The following is a 24,269-nucleotide window of genomic DNA, read 5'->3' on the forward strand; positions in this document are numbered from 1 at the left end:
AAAAAAAAAAAAAAAAAAAAAAAAAAAAAAAAAAAAAAACCAAGAAAGTGCTTCATGTCTTGAAATGGCTCAGTTTTTTTTTTTTATTGTTTAAATAGCTATTTCAATGTGGAATGCATATTTTGCAATAAACTGCTGGCTTTCCATGCTTCTCACACCTTGGTAGATGATTAATGTAGCTTTCAAACACATTACATGACAAATCCAATCACCATCTTAGTTTAATTTTGTATTTTTCAATTGCCTTCAGAGAAATAAAAACCTCGGGGATCCTTTTGCCCCAGTGAATGGTCCTCACATCCCATCCCAACACTAATTGACAGCAGTGGCCCCATGCCTGTTTTCTGCAATACCAGGGAAGGGAGTGGCTGACGGAGCCAGCAGACTGAGCCAGCCCATGGAGAATAAAGACACACAGGCGTTGCCATGACGACACCATCGTGGGCGCCAATGTACTTCTGGCATGCAGCACTCATTTAAGAAGGAAGCTTATAAAGTAAGATGGCCATTTCTGGGGTACCTCTGTACTTAACTACTTTAGATGTGCTGCCCTTTAATCTCAGTCCGAGTCTCTGTCGACATACTGTGTCTCTTTTCTGATGGTGGCAAGCCTATCCTGTTCCAGTAACACAATGTTGTCCAGACTTCCCAGAAGAGAGTCAGGGCTCAGGAAGTGAGAGCGTGAGCAGAGCACACTTCAGCTACCCAGGCTCTGTTTACTTACTGCATCTGGCTTCCGTACGAGGGTTTGTGGCTTCTACCAACCGACTACCAAGCCTATCACATGCACATTAACAGTTCCCCACACTGCCTTTTCCCTTTGCTTCCCACATCCCACTAATCATTGCACTGTGTTAACTAAACTTCCCTGAAGTCTCCATAGCACACGCCAAAAATCACCCTCTCAGGCTTCTGTTTTCTCTTCTCCAGTTAGCTAGTATCGGGGTTGTAAGCTATATGTGAGCATGCCCCTCTCTACATGCTCTCAGAAGGCCAGGCACATGCTGCTTTAGCCTTCCAACAGACCCCACTATAAAGCATGAGCCCTGTAAACTTCTGTCACAAACAGTCTTGAACATGACAACACCCATTCCAATGATCTGTCTGCTGGTGTTTACTGTTTACTCATTTGTGTAACACTTATCCTAGAACATGGTGGCGGGGACCAGGAGACTACGACAAAGGTGTTGGGAAGGTACTCTCACTATTACATCACTATGTTTAGGACTCTTGCTGGCTCGCCCACTAGGCAGACTTTCCCTCTTGCTCGTGAGGAAGTAGCTGCTGTGGAGGAAGCATTTTGTTGGAAAGGTGCACAAGGAGTAGTGCTAGTGACTTCCAGGAACCGAGCAAGAGCAAGGCCCTCGGAAAGAAGCCAGAGATTTTCGGCCCTACAGATGAGAGACACGGTGGCAAGTGGCTCTTTCACCAGGCGAGCCTCTGCTGAAATCCTAGCCCTGTGGATTCCACATTGGAGAACCCGGTTGAGCTGTGCTGCACTGCGAGGCAACAGATTCGCTGTTTGAGGCTGCCAACTTTGTCATCTTCTTTCCTTCCCTCTCCCTCCCTCCTTTACCTTCCTTCCTTCTTCCTTCCTTCCTTCCTTCCTTCCTTCCTTCCTTCCTTCCTTCCTTCCTTCCTCCCTCCCTCCCTCCCTCCTTCCTTCTTTCCTTCTTTCCTCTTTTTAAAGCAGTAACAAGGGACCTGTTTTACCTCTCTAGTCTCATGGCTCAAAACATCCAAACAAAACAACATACACTTCACCGAAATGAACACATTCTCTTGTGACCTCAACATTCTGTTCTGTCTGGAATGTTCTTGGCCATGCCTCTCGTCTGGCTGACCTCTACTCATCCTTAAGTCTCAGCTGAGGTTTTCTTTCCCCAGAAAACGCCTGTAGAGGCTGCAGAGCCAGTTCAGGTGGGCTTCCTCAAAACACTCCCTGAGTGCACTCTCTCCAGTGTACTCCCTGTGTGTCAGGTTTCCTCACAAGACAGCAACTCCTTCCAAACACATGGGCCTGCTCGGTATCACCAGAATCCCTTACTATGTGTCACTCATACCCCAGGACCACACGAGTGGCCACAGGCAAAGCTGTCACCAAAAAAAAAAAAAAAAAAAAAAAAAAAAAAAAAAAAAAAAAAAAATGCAAGGGACCAAAGAAACAGGAGCTGTTTGCTGTTCCAGTATTTTCTGAGCTGCTTCATAGACACTGTGTTGTTTTCTAAGTTACAGTGAGATGCTCTGCGGGTGCTGGAAACAGCTGAATCTTCCTTGACCTAAACAAATACTGCCGTGACTCAAGTTTAACAGAGAGATGAGCCTCTCTGTGTCAGCCTGTGGGGAAACAGTGACTAAAGGCAGAACTGGCTTGTAGTTCAGATTGTTCCTTCAAAGGGGACTCTATAAAGTGCTACACACTGCTTCTTAGGGCTGGGAAGGTGGCTCAGTAGAAAAAAGATCTGGCTGCACAAGCCTGATGACCCCAGGTCATGAAAAGCTATGTAAAGAGCCAGGTTCAACGTGTACATCTACATGCCAGCATTCCTACAGTGAGGGCTGCCTGGACGCTCGCTCCCTGCCAGCTAGCCTGGAGTACAGCGGCAGAAACAGTGAGAGAGCCCCTGATTCAACATGTGAAAAGCGAGAACTAAAAGCTGGCCTCTGTATAATGCTGTGGCACACATGTACACACACACACATTATCACACACATATTCACCACCCTGATTTTTACTCTTCCTAACACACTAAATGACTAAGAAAGACACTTATAATAAAAGCAGGTTCAAGGGCAGGCTGTCCTATCCTGCTTATGGAATTACGAGAGTAACTCCAAGAGTGACTCTGAGGCCATTTCCTTTTGAGAACTGATGAGGTTTACGGTCAAGCTCAGAGGCAAAGTTTCACCTTACAGCTACGTATACAGAGACAAGGAGTAGCCCATAAAGAGGATCACACATTTCAGCATGCCCATGTGAGAACAACCTACGCTGCTTCTAAGCAGACCTGATGCTTTGGAAGCAGCCAAGATGGCTGCAGGAGCCCCCCCCCCCCCCAATGGTCTTGGGTGGAACTAAATGCCAATTTTGTTTATGAGGCTTATACTTTACTTCAATATCCCTCACACCATTTCTTCAGAGAAGTATCTTGATGGGACACATCTTTGGACACAGAGATAAACACCCAGGAACAAGTGACGTCACATTTCCTGCTTTTACGAATATGGTAAAACGCAGTGCCACTTCTCACTCAAAATGACACAAATGGGGACACTTTGGACTTAAAACGCGTGATCTCTTAGTAATGCCCACAGTCTTCATCTTCCTTGTTGAACCTCACCATGTGTTTTGTGGATTGTGAAAATTACTGTGGTTCCATATGGTGTCGGGAGGATAAGATGCCCAAGGCTGTATCTGTGAAACCCGAGGGAAGAGGTTCAGAGTCAGAGGGAAGGGTTCTGGAGTCAGGGTCACACCTGAAATCTCAGGTGTGATCTCACCCTCACCCTCACCTTGCCAAGTTACTGAAGTTCTGCTTCTAGTTTCCTAGATGCTGGAACAAGGCTGGTGTTAACACCGCCTGCCAGGGCTGTTGGGACACTAAACTGAAAAGAAGGTGTAGAGCAGGTGGCTCATAGCACATAGCACTGCACAGATACCCACGGTAGTGCCTAGTCCTTCTCTATTTTAAGTGTCCCCCGAAAATGCATGAAAAAGTTCAAGTCATGGGATCGAGATTTTTTTAACTTAATTAATTAGTTAATTTTGAGACAGGGTTCCTCTGTGTAGGTCAGCTGTCTTGGAACTCACTCTATAGACCAGGCTGGCCTCAAACTCAAAGAGATCTGCGTGCCTCTGTCTCCCAAGTGCTGGGATTAAAGGCATGCACCACCACACCCAGCTGTAAATTGAGATTTTTAAGAGATACAGGACAACAACTCTACAGCGTTTTAAAAGTTCTGATTTCCAGGCTTTCCAAAAATCTAGTTTGTTTTTTGTTTTATTTTAAAAACCATGTATGTAACGTTGCTTCAAGAAAGCCAAATAATTAAAAAAAACATAAACTGAACTCCTATCATCTATCAAAAATGCCATCCTACCAAGCAAACAACCTTAGATAGAAAAGACAGATACTGCCAGAGTCTCCTATTCTCCTGAATTCTCTGTGTTCCTTTGCTTCTTGTGTCTGATATTCTAAACTCACAGGTATCTTAAAAGTGTGATCTGGTGGAGTATTTGTGCTGTAGTTCTGTGACCATTATAGGTCACAGTGTTTTTATTCCTGTTTTTATTATGAGTGTCTTGCTTAGTCATTTGGTGGGTTGGGCAAAGTAAAAATCAGGCTGTGACTATATGTGTGAATATGTATAGTGAATATGTATGTATGTAAATATATATATATATATATATATATTGTGTGTGTGTACACATGTGCCATAGCATTACACAGAGGCCAGTTTTTAGTTCTTACTTTTCACTCTGTTGTAAAACTTTTTACTCTGTGTTGTAACCTTTTCCCCACACCAACTCATATGTTTAAACTCATCTCAAAACGATAGTCCTAGGAGGTGAAGCTTTCAGACAAAGAGCAAAGGAATGCAAAAGCAGCATTCTTAGAAAAAAAGACTCAGGAGAGGTTGCCTGGAGAACCACGGCCTCCCCTCAGGACATGGTGGGAGACATCATCTATGAAGAATGTTTGTGGGAAACAGGTCCTTATGAGACACTGAAGCTCCTAGCACTTTGCTTTTGAACTTGCAAACCCCCTGTTTGCAAGAAATGCATTTTGTTGTTTAAAGGTCGAGTTTATGCTATGTGACTATATATAGCAGCTCACACAGAGATAGTAGGAAAAATAACAGGCTTGGCTGGTTTTTGGGAAGAGTATCCAAAGCCCAGTGGTATCTCTTACTTCTCCCTGAAGGGACGGACATGCAATGGCAAGAACACTGCTGATACTCCTTTCCTAACAGGGAGGAGGGGTCCCTCCAGCAATTTAATCAGCCGAGCCATTAGAGCATTTCCTTAAAATTTTCTTCAGGCATTTACACAGCTAAGGGACAACCACATGCAGCTCAGCAATAGAACAGTGTCTTAGTCCACATGGGCCGTGGAGTATGTTGGCGGAGAGAGGCCTGGGCTGAGTGAACCGCAAACAGCGTTCTACACATAACGAGGACTGCTAACAGCTATTGACAAGATGCTGATGGTGCTTTCCTGACTTAGCTAACGAGGAGGATCGGTAAGGAACTCCAGAATAAATTCAGATGGAGCCTTGGTCAGGCATCACTGTTGAAACAGAAAACCAAAGATAAGGAGAAAAGCTCCGGGAAAGGGCGTGTAAGTCATGCACTCATGTTTAGAGGCCACAGCATCTTTAAAGTACTCGAAGGAATGCTTTGTCTTGTATAAACACTAGGAATGAATACATAATAAAGAACTTTACAGAAAAGAGGAAAGTTGACCAGGCTTCTACCACTTTGCCTGTCACTGTATGAAATGTTAAATGTTCTTCATTTTAAAGAATATGTACGGAACTCAAATGTTTAGAAATGAAGAAACAGAATATGATAAAATATAAAAACTAAACGTTTTAGCAGCAGGGAAACCATTAGTAATTTGGTAGATTTAAATGAAATGGACTGATCACTCTAAAAGGCAGAGATTACCAAAGTAAGTTAAAAGGCAGGCCCCAATCATATGATGATTAAAGACACACTTTACATATAAAGACACAGATAGGTGGGTGTTTACCTTATTAAAAAGAAAGATATATCACTCAAACCATAAATATAAAAAAAGCAGTAGTGGCTATATTGTCATTATCATTGTCTTTAAGACTGAGTAGTTTCAAAAATGTAAGTTCAATTCAAGAGGATGACTTAATCATAAATACCTATGCACTAGTAAGAGTCTTCAAAAACAGAAATCAAAGCCAGAAACAACTAAAGTGAGGAACAATTTCACAATCAAATGTAAAAATGCTAAAAATTATTTTTGCAACAATTATTCTGGATAGATAAGCCCCTTCCATTAAACTACAGAGAATCTGAAACGCACTGTCAAACTCCTTGGCTTTACATATTTGCAAGGCACTGTTCAAATGAAGAGTACACATTCTTTTCAAATGCATGTGGTACTTTAAGTAAAAGGGTTATATTCTCAACTATATAAAACTAAGACCAGAATAAGGCTAAAACAAACAAACAAACAAACAAGATTGCTTTTATTTTTTATTTTTATTTCACTACCCTTTTTCTTTTTGTTTTTTGGTTTTTTTTTTCCCCGACGGTTTCTCTGTGTCACCCTGGCTGACCCTGAACTTACTCTGTGGACCAGAATGACTCTGGCCTCAAACTCTAGAGATCTGCCTGCCTCTGTGTCTCCTGAGTGCTGGGATTAAAGGCACGCACTGCCACACTTGGCACTATCTTTCCCAAGAAACAAAAGTAACATAAAAACACAAAGAAGTAAAGCAACTTTTCTTTCTCTAGAGAAGGTGAGGGGTAATGTCTACCTGGATTTTAGATGCTGAACCAACGCTTGTACTTTGCTAAGCAAATAAATGGATAAACACAACAACATTTTAAAACTGCACCAACAGCCTAGAGTAACTGAGTGAAAATATTCAATGTTCAATATAGTTTAAAAAATATATATATATATATACACACACACACACACACTATTGGGCTTTACTAAAATCTAGGGGTTCATTTAGGGGTTTAATGAAGACTCCTCTGGTTCTCAGCTGACATTACCTGCATACAGTGTTTTGGAACCACTAGCTTTTCTCCTAACCGCATTTTAAAGCTGAAGCACTGGTCTCAAAGGAAGAAAGAAAGCTCAATTCCCATAGCAACTCTAAATCTACCGTGCTATATTTATATTTGGGAGTCTGATTTAAATACATTAGCGTATGTGAATCTGCAATGTGTCTGAGCTGCTGTTGCCACAGAAACCATAATGCTGAATTTCCTTTTAATTTTTGTAGGTCTTTACATAGCCTACCTCCCCAGACAGCTATCAAATTGCAGGTAGGATCAGGGCAATTACAGTTATAAACGTCACAATTCACAAGGATGTAGAAAAACAATAGACAGCTATCACTGTGCATTCAAATGTATGGCTGTGGGTGGTAGGTTAAGATCAATTGAAAACACGATTCCTCAGAATTCAGTCAGAATTGATCTTACTTGGCAACTACTCACCCTTATATGAAACCTGTTTATATTAAAGTTGATTATATATTAAAGAGGTGAGTTGCCTATCTATAATACACAGACACCAACCAACTTTATGCTTCTTTGAGTCCAGAGGAGACTCATTGTTTGTTTGTTTGTTTGTTTTATTTTTTCAAGACAGGGTTTCTCTGTGAGGCCTTGGCTCTCCTGGACTTGCTTTGTAGACCAGGCTGGCCTCAAACTCACACAGATCTACCTGCCTGAGTGTTGGGACTACAGGCATGCACCACCCTGCCGGGCAGAAAAAGTTGAAATGACAGAGAAATCAAGCATGCTCTCAACAAGAATGCGCCAAATATGTGGAGAGCACCTATTTTATACAGGAACCTTTCTCTTGTGCACGGCTACACACAGCACGGAAGCTGCAAGAGCAGGATTTTCTTCCTCGCTACCATAAACAGGTCTTCTCAATCACCATTACATGGACCTTACACTCTACTCTGGCCATTCTGTCATACGAGATGCTTTAAAGCTTTAAAACAAGCATGCAAGTTAAATCACATCAGAGCATATCTGTGAGAAATTCATCCACTGTAAAATTAATCATGTGTTCCAAATTACCACCCCCTATCCTGTTTTCAACCATACACATCCTTACTTGTTTCCACGGATACAGATAATTAAAAAGGAGACAAATAATTAATCAAGGTTTTAATATGAAAACAGAATGATAGCTAGATTGACCTAGCACAAGAACAGGGTCCCCAACTTCCATACCCACTTCAATTCATCACAAATTTTTTGTTTGTTTGTTTTGTTTTTGTTTTTAAAGTCAGTTTCTCTGCGTATCCCTGGCTGTCCTTGAACTTGCTCTGTAGACCAGACTGGCCTCGAGCTCGGAGATCCACCTCCCTCTGCCTCCTGAGTCCTGGGAAAGGTATGTACTACCGCCGCCTGGCTTTCATTCCATGTCTGGAATGGAGAAGTCAGACGAGTGGTCTTGGGTGAAGGACAACTCATACCATATGTACATCAAGACCACATTATAGAGAGCATGTTCTGAACAGAGACTTCTCAGAGAACCCTGAGACCTCCTACATCATGCTCACCCTTGTGGGACTCGTGCACCAGCTGGATCTGGTAAACTTCTCACTGAAGACTCTTGCATCTTTTACTGCTGTTTGTGCTAGGGTACCTACAGATCCTGCCATAGGTCATGTGCTGGGACCTGATATCCCCATGTTCTATAATACGTATGTCTTGACGAAAAAGGAACAGACTCTGAAAAAGTCCCTAGGAACCTGGACTAAAGTTCACGAATTCTAGAAACAGCTTTCCAGCACCTCTCCTGACTTCCTGGAAACATTCTGACCTTACATTTTCTTGGCCATGTCCCCAATATCTAAATGCAGGATTCTGAGAAAATTCGGGTCCTTGTGCATATCTCGGGGCCTTTCTCCCATTGTGGTCCTTAAAAACCATATCCCACGTGAAATATATGTCTTGTGGTAATTTTTCTCCAGTAAAACTTTACTGCCTCACAATGTCTAATATTCAGGACACATTTGATTAAAGAGGGATGATTAATTTGCCACCTGAAAATGCCATTCCTCTCCGAGTAATACCAACAAAGTAAACACCACAAGGTATGGGAGCAGTATCAGAAACCACTGCCTCCTGGAAAATACACACACACACACACACACACACACAGACACACACAAAAACAAATCAAGTTTATTAACTGCTGACTTTAATATGTTTCCTGAGCTTTGTCACCTGAGAGGTTAAGTTCTGGAAAACACAGATTTCTCTTTCAGGTTCACGGCATTTTTATCAAAACAGCACAAATTCCTGTGTGGTGTTTGTGGGCAGGCTGGCCAGTGTAGCCTTCTGGGGAAAGGAGCAGAAGTGTTAGAAGGTTAAAAAAAAATAGGTAAAGATGAGTTATGGGTGTGAAAGAAAACTATGCTGAGGTTTATTATTAGAATTTTTAAAAAAAATACAGTTGGCTTTCAAAACCAACCTGTCCACCAGGAACAGCTACGAAAACAGCATTAAGGAGGGAAGCGGCAGCCTGCATTGGGTTCTCATCGAGTTTTCTCCCTTCACATGCTCCAAATCCACCCATTAGACTGATAGAGGCTGCTGACAAAAGCGGGTGACCAATTTGAACTGCAAGAAATTTTGTCCCCCAATCTCCTTGTGGCTTAATTTTCACCCAGCCTCGCCCTTCGTATCAGCTCCAGAAAAATGCATCCTGTCTTTCTCATTAACAACCCCACTTAAACCCCTGACCTCATCCTCTTCTTCAAGTTCAGGGTCATGGTCCTCTACGCCCTCCTTTTCTCTCATCCTTCATTTATCAGAGATTCTTCTCTGATCTTTACAAACCTGATCATTTTACCTTGTTCTCAAAGCAAACATGAATGGACGCCCTTCTCCCATGCCCCCTAAACAAAAAACAAATGCTTATTATTTTCCTCACTTGTTTCCTCGACAAAAGTGTTAGGGGTCGGGTCTGTTACCACCTCACTTCCATACCCACCCAGCCTTGTTCAAGTCTTTAATCCAGCATCTCAGGACAACAGTTCTCTGAAAGATTATAAATCACGCCCTATGAGTCAGCTTTCCACGTACCTATTTTCAAGTTTCATTGGACATGATATTTCCACAATTAATATGCATGACCTCTTTCTAGAAACTTCCTACTGTTTGTTCTGTGAGACACAGATGAGGGAATTCTTGGAAAATGAGGACAAGGCAACATACTGCAGTTCTGTTTGGAAGGGAAGGGCTAGAGCTGAGGCAAAAAAAAAATTAAGGTCACAGTTTGATTGTGGAAGAAAGAAAACTATTCTAGTCTATCCATTTCACATACAACTAATGATTTTGGTTCTCTTGACCTCCTTGTCTATGTTCATCCCTTAAAAAGCTTCTTCCCTTTACATGTGTCTAACTCCTAAAGATCAGAGCTCAGCTCTCTTTATCTATGAGGCTCATTCATTCCGAAACTGGACTTGGATACTGACTCAATATCTTCCATCCAACTCATTCCGAGTTCCAGTCTTGTTTCATTAGTCCATGAACGACTCTCAAGTTGAAGGATCAACAAACCCATTCAGGCCCCGCTCTACTTGCTTTGGAGTTAGAAACTGTGGATCATTCTGTCTGCCTCCTGCTGCTGCCATGAAAGCCACTCCTTCGTTTCTCCTAATCTTTTTGGCATCGTCTCTGCATTCCAGGAACATTTCTTCTCCTTTACTCACCCATAATTGTTATGAGTTCCTGAAGGCATCCTCCCTTTACCATTCTGTATTCACTTCCAGCTTCAATGTATAGAACACTCACAAATATTTATCTACTGCACACACACAGACACAGACAGACACACACACAGACACATATACACACTGGTTATTTAGATTATCTTTTGGATGCTGCAGAGAAACCTGGAACTCAGTATGTAAAAATGAACACTACTTCTTCTCAGATCCAGCTCTCTTTCAGCACTTACTGAATGATAACCTCATCCTTCCAAGTATTGGAGACAATCCCAGAAGTCACACTTGGCAGCTCACTTGCTCACTCCGGGATCCACCCATCACCAAAACCCAATCCAGTTACTTCCGAAATATCTCCTAGAGATCTATGTTCGTTTTCTTCCACTTTGCTAGTCCACATGAAGAAGACCTCTTCTAAAAGACTGGTAAGTACACACACTGATCTTGTTAACCTCTAACAATATTTTTTAAAACAAATTATTTCAAAAATCTTTTGAAGATGTCAGATTACCTGGGATATAGCTATGAATGCAGACAGACAAGAAGGAAAAGGTTTCTAGCAAGGGAGACTATGATAATAAAGCTACCTATTTCTATTATTAATCATATCTACTCCATACTGACTGTAGTAGGATGGGCAACATATATATATTAATAGATCTGAACAATGGGCTCTGCATTTGGGATGGAAACAAAGTTTTTGCAAGTTTCACTGTTCATGGTCCAGCACACAACTGGTATTTATAATAATGGCCCCATTTCATTAGAACATATGTTGTCTGGTAAAGTTGGCTGTTTACGCCAATGACATTTCTAAGATATTTTAGAGTTTTTTTTTTTTTTAAACCACAAAACTTAAAACACTCCTGAAAGTTCTAGGTATGTAACCTCAGTGATTTCAGGACAAAGATCTATAAAAGATGAAGTGTCCACCTTAACATACAAAACCAATCACTAATTTCCTTTGAACAACTATATAAAAATGATCCATAGTTAGCAGCATAAGTTATTTCATATTATGATCTATCTTGCCAGCAATTGAGCAGTAAAAATATTTTGATATAAATATAAACCAACTACTTAAAAATTTTCAGAAAAATTAAGAGAGAAAAAGAAATCTATGACCAGGGTATCATCTTTAACAGCCAGCTACAGAGACACAGCATGTGTGGTTATACCGTTTCAATATCTGAAATCAAGATCATCAGACTCATGACAGATGGGTCACAGAAAGACGAGATATTCACACAGATAATACTGAAAACCATTCAGAGGCATGGAGATACTGTCAATTATGGCTTGGAATGAAGCACGGGCGAGCCAGAGCCATCTCCTATAAGGAGGGTACCACATTTCCTGAGAACATACCTGCCGTGGGGGAGTTTGCATGGTGAGACTTCTTGGGCAGGTTGAAGATCTGTTCGCCGGGGTCAGGGGGAGGAATTGCATCTTGCCCTTGTCGTGCCTCTACAGGATCATACTCCTTCCCATCATAGTTAGCGTCGTAGAATTTCTTAAACCACTGAATAAAATCCAGGTTGTCTTGGAAACGCCCTTTCACCAGCTTTTCCACTGGAATTACCTGCAACGTCAGGCCAATACATGAGTCATGAACCTCAGGGTTCTTTGGAGTTTTATGCAATTATATCCTAAGAACTGCTTGCTTGGAATTCTTTTGTAAACAAAATTTTTTAAATTTTTATTTGCTCTTATATGTGTCCATGTATGTGCACCATGGGTGTGCTGAAGCCAGAAGAGGTCACTGGAGCCTCTGTAACTGAAGTTACAGGTTGCTGTGAGCCACCAGATGTTGGTGCTGGGAACTGAACCTTTCCTCTGTGGGAGCAGCAGGTACTCTTAACCACTGAGCAACCTTTGGCCCAACTGCCTGCAGTTCTTGACCGCTGATTGTTTACCCGTCTTCTTAGTGCTATTCTAGAATTAACATAATTTTTAACTATTAAAAAAAAATTTGGTTAAAAAAAACAACAACAATAAAACCCAGACAAACAAACAGCCAAACAACCCTTGAGTTGAGATCAAACTGGGCTACAGTGAGGCCTCATCTCAGAAAAGCCAAAAAACAAAAGAGAGGAACTTATCTTGTATATAGGATATTTATAGTTATGTAATATCCCCACAAAATACGAAGTCGAAGCATGTTCCAGTTTCTTTGGAAACCCTTGGCCCAATTGTATTGCGATAAACTCTTATCAGGTTTACAGTTACCAGATAGCGCACATGAACCAGGGACAGGTTCCAAGACGCCAAGCTAATAGGCCACAGGAAACAGAGCTCATTAAAATGTAGGGACGGCATCCCAGCTAACACAGCGCAGGGCCCAGGAGTGAGCCGCCCAGGAGCAGAGCTGGGGTTCCACAGGAGTGCAGAGACAGAGAGGAAGATGCTCATTAAGGGGGTCATGGGCGCATATGAAGAAGGCGCAGGTGACATGCACACGGCCTAAGAGAGACAAAGGTTTCAGAGTAACCTTTCCACTACAACCCAAAGGGCCAGCCAGGAGTTAGCCATGGCTAACTCTCACAGGAACCTTTGGAATTGTGACAAACAAAAAGTGGGGGGGGGGGGGCTTGATTGCTGAGCTGTAATTCAGAGGGCCACTTTTTTTTTTTTTTTTAAGGAAAATGGAACGGTATCATGATTCCCACATTGCACGAATACTGTTGTACTTCCTCTGTCACTGGGTGACAGCTGAATGCGAGCTATGTGAGCATGATAGAACTAGGTTATGAGTCAGAATGTACATGTGTAACGCGCATGATTCAGACAGAAGCCCAGTGTTCCCAAGTGCAGGAAACACAGCTTCATAGAATGACAGCATGAATAGAAACTGAAGAGACTAACCCTGCAGCAAGCCTCTGCCACCTTGGCAACCATATGCCACTCATTGTTGGTCATAAATGCCAATAGGGCCACTTCAAAAAGAACAGAAATGGTGGCTGTAGGTTCTCCTCTAAAATCCATGACTTTACCAGTTCTGGTTAGTTAGCTACATTTCTTGTGCCAGGTGTAATTTTCCTATTGTTGAGGGGATCCTAAGTCCAATTAGAGAGCCGCTGGCTACCTCCAAAGTATGTTGGCCACTACTACATGCTTACAGTTATAATGCCATGCTGGCATTGGTTGCTTCCCTCTTTTGGAAGCTTGCATGGCACTTTCTGGTACCATGAACAACAATTTATGAAAAAGGAAGTCATCAATTTGAAAAAGAGCAAGGTGGGGTGCATATGGAAAGGTTTGGATGGAAGAAAGAAAGGGGGGAAATGATGCAATTATATTATGATCTCAAAATTAAAAGAAATAATTTAAAAAAAAAGAGCAGAAAGCCCTTAACTATCAATCATAGCTTGGAAGAAAAAGGGAAGGAAGCTCCTTAGGCTAAGTCATCAGAGCTATATTTTGCAAAAATACCTGTTTAGGTGCAGCTGCAGTAGAGACCAACAGAGATGCAGAAGAAAATAAGGACATTTTTCATGAAGGTGCTTGTGGTCCGGGAGGCTCGGGTGCTGTCGTATCCCTCCTCTCACTTCCCTTGATCTCCCACTGGAAGGATTCCTGTCCGTTATCACTTCACTGACTTCTCTATGTATTTCGGTTGATGTCTGCTCTGAGTTTTACTGCTTGCTTTCAGAGAGACTGGCTGATAACTGGTGAGTGCCTTGTAGCACAATGTTCTTCATTAACGACTGAAGCAATTTGCCTGCTGCCTATGTGTGAGAACTTTACATTAGGGTGTTACATGGCAGCTCCTCTGTTGGCTTAATTTTGGGTTCTTGGTATCAGGGACATAAGCTTGAACTGGGTGCTCTAGCACAACCAGCTACTGTAGACACGATAGGTACGTGACATTGTGTCTCTCCGGGGATTTGGCAATCACAGCCTCTTGATGCTTGTGAGGCTGACAGGCTGGGGAGGCCAGGCTTTTCCTACTGAAAACTTGTTTTTCAACATTCTTAGCTTTGTGTGTCCACTTACAAGAGAGGCACACAAAGCTCTCCAATTAGATTCACAGCAAGTTCCAGCCAGAAACCTATGGATGGGTATTTCTTCCTTTGCATGTACATGCATGGGCTTAGAAGAGAAAGAAAGGAGGGGAGCCTGCAAAGCTGGGGAAGCAGGGAGAGAAATATCTGAAAATTAGCCACAGCCAAAGGAATAAAAGTCAAGATTTTTCAGAGAAACATATTTTTTGTCTATGTTCTTTTTGATTTGAAATGGGATTTTTTGCACGTGTTGTCCAGGATCTTCTCAAACTCTTAGGCTTGAGCAATACTCCTGCCTTAGCCTCAGGAGTGGCTGGAAATGACAGGTGTGCTCCACCATGCCTAGCTAAGAGCACACCATTTAAAATAAGAATTCTGAGAAAAGAAGCAGCCAGATTTTCTCAACATTCCAGTAAGGATGCATCTTACTTAGGGAAGCAATGGAGTATATTGAATTATTAAACTTTCCTTTAACTTTTATCTCTTATAACCTAGTATCTATTTGAAAAAATTCTTTAGCCTATTAATTTCTTTTATTAATACTGTTTTTATTTAAAATTTTTTTGGTTTTGTTTTTGTTTTTTTGAGACAGAGCTTCTCTGTGTAGCCTTGGCTCTCCTGGGCTCACTTTGTAGACCCGGCTGGCCTTGAACTCACAGAGATACACCTCCCCATATCTCTTTTGCCTCCCCGAGTGCTGAGATTATAGGAGTATGCAACCACCTGGCTTAATACTGTTTTTTGTTTGTAATACTGTTTTTTGTTTGTTTGTTTTGTTTTCCCCAAAGAGTTATATTCCTTCTTTGCTGGTTTATCTCTTTCTCCTTGTTTGAAAATCATGCCTTGTCATTCTTATTCATCCTAAGAGATAGATATTCTAAATAATGAACACATATTAGCAAGTGAACATTTGGACAGCAGCCAGCACTCCCAGAGAGACCACTAGGTCTTAGTTCCTTAGGCCATGAGTGCCAAGATTTCCATTTTTCCTACGGCAAAATTCTAATCCAAAGAGAAAAGCAACATTCATGATTGCTGGAATCTGAGAAATGCACTCTGCTGGACAGTTACAGGCATCTCCTCATCACTGTTTCATAGCCTCGAGGAAGGAGGGTTCTAGTCCTCTTTTACAGAGGAGCCAGTTTTGAAAATGTAAATGACTTGCTTCACTCTTAGAACTGAGATTCACACCCACGATGGTTCCCCATTAACAAGTTATTTTTCCAAAGGAGAAAAAAAAATATACCCACAGAACCCCGAGGCATCTGGGAAACATAAAAGCTTCTCATTTACGATATGGAGAAGCTAACAACTGCTATAACATTTAGGATTCTTGCTAAGAGGTTTCCGTCTAATGGCGACAGGGTAAAGGATTTCTTAAAGCCAAAACCTCACATGCATAGGAGGAGTCAGTCAGGGCTGTTGTCTATGTACATACAGGCTCCCATGAGGTCAGATCTCTAACTATACCCTTCACGGCTATGTTCTTAGACTTTTTCATTTTTGGTTACAAAGTACTTTAAGGGTGATGGATTATGGCTCTGATGTTCGTAGAGCTCTTTCAGAGGGCTGCAGTTCAATTCCCAGCACCCATCTTGGGTGGCTCCCAGTCATGTAACTCTGACTCCTGGAGAACCCCATGCCTTCTTGTGACCTTTGCAGGCACCGTGCTTATGCGTACAGACCCATCTACGAACACGCAGACACACAATTTAAAGATGCGAAAAGAAAAGAGTACATTTTGATGGGGCTATTAAGAAACCTCTTACCTTATCAACATTCATCCGTTTAAATGATGCTTGCAGAAGTTTAAAATTGTGAATATACTCATGCTCCAACTTGGCTTGGAATTTTACTTTCTTCAAACTAATACAGCCTGGGAAAAGCATATCCATGAACTGGCAATAGGCCGCTCCTAGAAAGAGACAAGAGAGGCATGGCTGAGTCTGGCTGTACTCAGGTGTGATGGAGGCCATGATGCCGGGCACCATGATACAGAGCAGGACCTCCTGAATGTACATCCCCTTTACCATTGCACAAGGGAAGAGGCCATGTCTCAACAGAACAGCACCCGTCGCCTCCCTGTCAGGTCTACTGTGCATTCAGTCCCCACGACCAACACGTGGGATCCTCCAATGATGCCAAAGAAGCCGTGGTAAGAATAATTCTTGCTGCTTCTATCAGAGGAAAGGTACACGACACAGCCTTGGCCATCCCTCTAGCTAGTGTGACCCTCACTGCCATCAGTCAGCTTAGGCAGAAAAAGCACAGAACATGTAACCAGGAGGGAGGTACACAGGTTCTTACAGCGTGGGTGCCCCCCCCCCCCACATGCTCATGCTGTATTACAACCATGTTGCAAAGTAACGGGGCTGGAAACTAACACTAGGCCTTCTAATACCAGAAGCAGCTGTATGCTGATCTCACTCCAACTCAAGGGCAACAGGCTTCCCTCATTAGCATATAGGAGGAAGCCAGGATGTCCTGACTTCATGACATGATTCAGAGTCATGTCACTTAAAACTGAGAGGAAAGTGTGCAGAATGTTCAATGGAAACCCCCCCCCCACCACCACCACCAAGGAGACATCTTAGCAAAAAGACTTTTACAGTTAAACATGAAGGTAGAACTACTGAAACATGCTAATCTCAGCTAGGAAAAAAAAAACATCAAGACAGTGTTTACTTGGCTCTTATCTGAATGGTAAAGACATTTAACATGAGAAACTGTCATGAGTCCCCTGTGAGGAAGAGTGAGGACAAGTGGTGTGGTGCTTAAATTTTTTTCTCTCCTCACCATCTTCAGATAGCTTGCTCTGTTACCATGATATGCTATTGATTCATCTTTCTGGACTGTGAAGGGTCTCCCTCATCTTTACCACCAAGGCTTCTGGGAGGCCTCGTCTTTCAAGTGGGAGACTCCCCTTTGGCTAAGCCACCACTGTGTCTTATGCCAAATCCTCTACTAAGATGGAGTCCCAGGAAGAGGAGACAAGACACTAGGAATCTAAAGGTTGTGTGGAACTAGAAACGCTGGGGTAGCTCATTCTTTGTAGGTGAGGTGATGAAGAGATGAAACACAGGCATCTGGCTTTCCCTTAGATGCCAACACCGTGAATCAAGCATTTCGTCATAAGCAGATGGCTTCTCTTAAAAAAAAAAACAAGACAAGGCATAGCAAACCCAAACCCCAAACTCTGGGGAGGTAAGAGGAAACATCAGGCTTGGGGCAGAGGAGGGGCTCAATTATCCAATCCTCCTTTTAAACGTGCCATCAGATGGACCAAACTGCAACCCCCTGCGATGTAACACAGGCGGGCATATGAAGGTGCTGTCTCTGACACAGTCTGCGAAGTTATTCTTTTTCTAGATATTAGCATTAAATTCTCATGAACCAACCACCCAAATCTTCCACTTTTCAAATTTAAAAATAAGTGATAACTTTAGAGGGTTTGAGGGGGAATCAGCACATTGAGGAAGGTTAGGAAAAATCATCTCAGCGTCTCTAATACCCATCACCAAGTGCAAACAAACCCCGCTTGTATTCAGGCATATACCATTTTGATTTTTTTTTTTTTTAGAGATGGGGTTATACATTTATTTATTTTTACTAGAATGTGATAATACTTTTAAAATACAACCATATCAATTTTTAGATACACCTTTGTTTCTGCAGTGCTAGGAATCAAACCCAAGGCGTTATACACACTGTGTAAGCACTCTCCCACACCTCAGGTCCTTTTTTGGCTCATTTAATATTCTCTATCAATGTTTTAATGGCATTCTGGTGTTTACATCATGCTTAGCAACTTCTCTCAACCGAGATCCCATAAATATTCATGCATAGTTTCAGTAAGTGCTTTTATGAGTTCCAGTTTTACATTCAAATTCTGGATCCATGTGGAATTTATTTTGGTTTGTGATAGAAAGTATGGTTCTAATTTTAGTCATTCCAAATGTTAGTGGGAATCTGTCAGTTTTTGACTCCTCTGCATTTGGATACCTTCTTACCAGTGAAATGCTACAGGGCCCAGCCTCAATACCCCAGAAGCTGAATGTAGGTGAGCCTCCTTTCCTGCCTGCACACTGAGGGTGCGGGCCCATGACAGGAGCGATGTTGTGTACATTTCTGCCTCTGTCAAATGATGGAGAGAAAAATGCAGAGACAAAGAGTTTGTCATGTGGCAGCACTGCCTCTGGAGCGCCATGAAGCACGGGGCTTCCTATTCTTACAATCCTCTTCTCCAGGCGCAAGGAGGTTCCTTCACCTCTGACCTTGACTCTCCATGCATGCTGAGCTACCCAACATCTTTCCTGAGAACTCTTTTCTCCTTAAGCTTGTCAAGATTACTTTCTGGAATGTTTATTCCAAACTGCCAACTAATAAGCCAGCCATGTCTTGGTCCCTGATCAGAGCTCGGTGTTTACCATGATTACTTTCCTAATACAGGTGCTGAGACTTTTTTTTTTAATCTGGGAAGGGCATTTTTACTTGTCACAACATGTAAGATACAAGCATTCTAGGCATACCACTGGAAAATCTTATTGCTATTAATACATTCTGTTTAAAAAGTAGAACTAAAATAAAAGTGAATGTTTTATAATATATATTTTCATATATAAATTTCTCTATTTTTTTGTTTTACAAGACAGGGTCTCTGTGTAGCCTTGGCTGTCCTGGACTCGATTTGTAGACCAAGCTGGCCTTGAACTCATAGAGAGCCACCTGCCTCTGCCTCCCTGAGTTCTGGCATCACAGGTGTGCACCACTGTGCCTCGCTATTCCCAAATATTCATATTATCATGTTGCTAAAAGTGTGATTTAAGACTGTGAATCATGTGGTTTAAGTCTGTCCCTGTGACAGCCCTATCTTCTTATCTAGTATCTATATTCTGTATTAATAGAGCTTGTGTTTTACAACATCTCTCTGGCTGGGTGATGGTGCACACCTTTAATCCCAGCACTCAGGAGGCATGGGCAAGCGGTTCTCTGAGTTCAAGTTCTCTGTTCTACAGAGAAAATTCTAAGACAGCCAGGGCTATACACAGAAACCCTGTCTTGAAAAACAAAAACAAACAAACAAAATTCTACAACCTCCCACAAAAAAAAAAAAAAAAAAAAAATAATCCCAAAAAAACAATTTCCCTTCTCTCAAAAAATTAAGAAAAAAGATCATTTATTTATTCTTTCCATTGTAGGTTTGAATTTAAAAGGCATACAGTAACAAGCCTTTTCAAAACATTCAGATATAATTTATAAGAAAACCTTTTAAAATGTGCAATTCAGTTTTCAGTAGTTCCATATTCACGGGACTGTAAATCCAATACCAGGTATCTAATTCCAGAATATCTTTTACCAACACACACAGACTCCCCAGCCACTGGCGGCCACTCTCTCTGCTCTCCCTCCCCTGTGTGCTGGCAACTGTTACTCTAACTTTCCATGTATCTGCCTTTCCCCCCTGATTTCACATAAAGGGGATCATACTTTGAGACCCCTGAGCTTGTTTTTCTTTCCTCAGAAAAACCTTTCAAGATTCATTAGACCTCTAATCCTTTTTATGGATAATATTTCATTATATAAGTGCACCACATTTTATCAATCCATCCATCAGTCAGTGGGCATCTGGGCCACTTGGGGACTATTGAGGAAAGCTGCTAAGAACATTTGTAAGTTCCTGCGTGACATATGTTTTCATTGGCTGTAAGGTGGAATCTCCTTTGAGTCATGTGGTGTCTCCGTGATAAACATCTTGAAGACTGGCCCATCTGTTTTCCGCAGGCACACCATCTTATTTTCCCACCAGCAATGTACGTGGACCTCAACTCCACACTTGCTACTGTCTGTTATTTTGATCCTGGCTGTCCTAGCGGGTGCAGTCGGTGCCTCATGGAGGCTTTATTGCCACGGTGCTGAACGTCTTCCCACAGAGCTTCTGGGTCACTGTATACTGCCCTTAGAGGAATCCTTACAAACCCTTTACCTGTTTTTAAGCTGAGATACACTTTTGTTGAGGTGTGGGAATTCTATGTTCTAGACACAGCTCTCTCATCAGATGGGTGGTTTGAAAATACTCCCTGCCCCATTACGTGGACTCTTTCTGACAGTATCACCTGAAGTGTATGCTTCCAATTGTGAGCTAATCCCACGTAACCTCTCAGTCCTTGTGCTTATGCTTAAGAAACCACTGCCTAGCCAGGCGTGGTGGTGCACACCCGTAATCGCAGAACCCTGGGAGGCAGAGGTGGCAGATCTTTGAGAGTTCGAGGCCAGCCTGGTCTACAAAGTGAGTCCAGGATAGCCAAGGCTACAAAGAGAAATCCTGTCTCAAACAAAACAAAACAAAACAAAACAAGACAAAACAAGAAACCTGATGATGAAGATCCACACCCACACTGCCTGCTCCGAGGTGGTAAACATTGCACTTAATGCTTTCTTCTAAAGGCTGCATGGTTCTACTTTTGACATTCAGGTTTATGATCCATTTTGAGCGGACTGGTGAGGTTGAATGGGATGTCATCGTTCTGCGTGTGAATGTCGTTATCCCAGGAGTTAGCGCAGAAGTAGGGACAGGAGAAAAGAGTCTACACTCTTCGTACATTCTAGTACAGTGGCTCAGTGGCAGTGTGAAGTTGAGAAGGGTGATTTTGTTTCATTTCATCAAAGTTCTGTGGTATCTGAGCACACCTGGATGCTTTATAAGAGAGCTTTACAGAGGGGAGTTTGCTTGGCAAGTGAGGCTGAGGGTTTCCGCAGGAGTCACTCAGGAAGAAGGCAGAAGTGAAGAGTTGCCGTTGGACAGGGGCATTGTAGGGGTTATGCTGTGCTCAAGTTCTTGTCCCTGTGAGTTATAACGATGGGTGCAGCTGACTTCAAGATATCCTTTCTACGATGTACTATTGGCATGCCCCTTCAAAGACACAGAGAACGGAGACCTGAAAGTGACCAAGTGCACACACCCAGATATGACAGCAACATGACATTCGAACATCCACATAACATGTCCTTGCTGGAGGTGCTTTGTGACAGGCTCTCACAGAGCAGTTGCTCTTCTGCTCACATGGCTCTGAAATGCATAGGAAGGCGTGGAAAGCTCGGGCTTGATTATGATAGCAGGTTAGATAATACTGCTGCAATAGCTGTAGATTTTAATAATAAATATTATTAGCCCTCTTTATTTACTATAACAAGCCTGGTCTACAGAGCTAATTCCAGGAAAGCCAGGGCTACACAGAGAAACCCTGCCAATCAATCAATCAATCAATCAATCAATCAATCAATCAATCAATCAATGATGTTACTTAACCAACACACTCAGAAATCATTGCTTCTATTGGGAAGTCTTAGTCAGCCATCAGAAAGTTCACCAACAGGTACATGGATCTGGGGTCATTTCACTGTCCTTGCTATAACATGGTCTGTTGTCCTTGGGTCCTACTTTTAACACATTATGCCAAAGCTACCATGACACAGACTGGATTATACTCTAAGAACACCATGGTGACTTTCTGTGAAACCCACACTCCTTTCCCGGCCTACCATGCCCAGAGGTTATACACAGGTCTACCTCACTTTCCCAAAGCTTCCTCTAAGAAAGCCCCTTTCACTTCAGCTTCCCTGCTGTTCCTGAAACACGCTGTCTGGCTCTGCATTAGGACCCGTACATACCGGGTGCTACCTAGACCCTGCTGCTTTGCCGCCTTCAGATCACAGTGTGGAGGCATAGTCACAGAGAGCCCCTGCTTAATCCTTCCATCTGAAGTGGCCCTCCATTCACTCCAAATGGCCTCACACTGGCTCTACATCTGGTGTTTTACTGTTAACCCACACTCATATGTGTTTCACCTTCTAAGGGGTGTGGCATTCAAACACACTTGTTCCTTTTGGAGATAAGCATTTAATACAGTATTTGAAACCAGAAGATTCAGTTAACTATTTGGTTAATGAATGAAGGTCAGAAGCTGAACCACACAGCCAGAGCTGGGGAAACAGCCCTGGGAAATATCACCAAAATCCCCAATGAGACAGTATAAGAGTTACTACATATTCTTTTAAGATTTGGTGGCTTTCTTTTTTACAGGCTAAGCAAAGGGCCACGTATGAGACTAAAGACTTAGAGAAGATAAAAAATAAGCTTCAAAAGACTACATGTAAGATGAGTCAAAACAATCAAACAGGAGGATGATTCACCAAGAGGCTGATTACAAAGTGTTACCCTCGGAACCCATCAGCTCAGCGTGCTCATGAAGTTAGGAAAGGCAATAAGAGTCTGGAAATAACCAGAAATAAAGGAAACAATCCTGCTCTTCCACAGTGCTAGGCTACCGCCAAACCCGAAGCCTTCAGAATGGTCTCAGTTGTTACCATCAAAAAACGACATGGGGACTGACAGGTTTGGGGACATGAATTCAAAATAAACAGTTGGAGGCATTGTAGGAGGGAGGCAGGGTTCAAAAATGAACAGCTATATGGAGAAGACCTGGGAATTTGCTTGGCACTGTTCGTCTGTGAGATGTGTGGCAACCTCTTGGTCACCAGATCCCGGACTTCAAGAGCAGAGTGAACGCCAGAGCAAAAAGGCATTTTTAGATGGAACATTTCAGACAAGAGAGAAAAGCATTGAACAGCACAGCTATGAACATATTACACCAGACACAAAACACCCGTTATTTATATATCATTTGTTAGTGATGGTGCATGAGTTTTGAGCATCCTAAAACCTCCCAGAACCCTTACAATCTATCTTTATGATTATGTTATCTCACAAACTTCGGGACAAGCTCAGGGCATCATCAGCTGATCAATAGCAAAGCATAATTTAAACCTGACTGGAACATTAGCTTTTTACATTTGTGTGTGTGTCTTCTTAGAAATGCCATTTTCAAGCGAAAAGTCAAAGGCTCAAAAAAAGGAATTACAAAGGAAAACTACAAGAGAACACATGAACAAGGTCTTACCATTTAGCCCTGGCTGGCTTGAATACTGATCCTCCTGCCTCAGCCTCCAAGTGCTGAGATTATAGGGGTATGCCAGAACACCCAGCAGAGCCTTCAAGCTGGTGCTGGGGCATCAATTATATCATCTGTGCTTGTTAGTTTTCTGTCCACTTTACACTAGCTGTAATCATCTGAGGGGAAGGAACCTCAGCTGAGAAAATGCCCAAGTAAGATTGCTGTAGGCAAGGCTGCGAGGGCATTTTCTTAGTTGATGACTGATGTGGACGGGACCAGGCCACTGTGGGTGGTGGCAGCCCTTGCCAGGTGGTCCTGGGATGTGCAAGAAAGCAAACTGACCAAGCCATAGGGAGCAACCCAGTAAGCAGCATTTCTCCATGGTCTCTTCTTCTGTCCCCATCTCAGGCCCCTACTTGAGTTCCTGCCCTGACTTCCCTCAATGATGAACTATGACATGTAGTTCATGAACTACATGAACTATGACATGTACATTACATGTAGAAATGTAATGTAATCCAAGTAAAATTCCTTCCTCTCCAAGTTGCTTTTGAGTTTTTTTTTTTTTTTTTTTTTTTTTTTTTTATCACAGCAACAGAAAGCAAACTAAAGCACTTGTTTATTATACAGCAGAAAATTAGACTGGACATATTGTAAATCTACTTCACTGTTATAACTCGTAAGCATTCCAACTTAAGTATATACAGTGTGTATATAAAATTAAATAAACACCTCACCTCTATATATTCCTATTGTTCTCATATCTTTTTTCCTCTTCCCCAACTTCTACTGCTGAAAACACACACACACACACACACACACACACACACACACACACACACACA

At 42.2% G+C, this 24,269-nt stretch overlaps 1 protein-coding gene across 4 annotated transcripts in view; it reads right to left on the reverse strand.

Annotated features, from left to right (window-relative positions):
• Mapre2 (microtubule associated protein RP/EB family member 2) overlaps positions 1–24,269 on the reverse strand; it is a 143,255-nt gene that overhangs the window by 21,536 nt on the left and 97,450 nt on the right. For all 4 annotated transcript variants that reach the window (XM_055625440.1, XM_055625438.1, XM_055625439.1 and 1 more), the window contains 2 exons: positions 16,243–16,388; positions 11,838–12,051 (listed from right to left, as the gene is read on the reverse strand). In XM_055625440.1, coding sequence (XP_055481415.1) covers positions 11,838–12,051; positions 16,243–16,388 — 360 coding nt within the window. The remainder of the gene's footprint in view (positions 1–11,837; positions 12,052–16,242; positions 16,389–24,269) is intronic.

Source organism: Psammomys obesus, unplaced genomic scaffold (genome assembly GCF_907164565.1).
Source record: "Psammomys obesus unplaced genomic scaffold, mPsaObe1.curated_primary_1811, whole genome shotgun sequence".
Taxonomy (NCBI): Eukaryota; Metazoa; Chordata; class Mammalia; order Rodentia; family Muridae; genus Psammomys; species Psammomys obesus.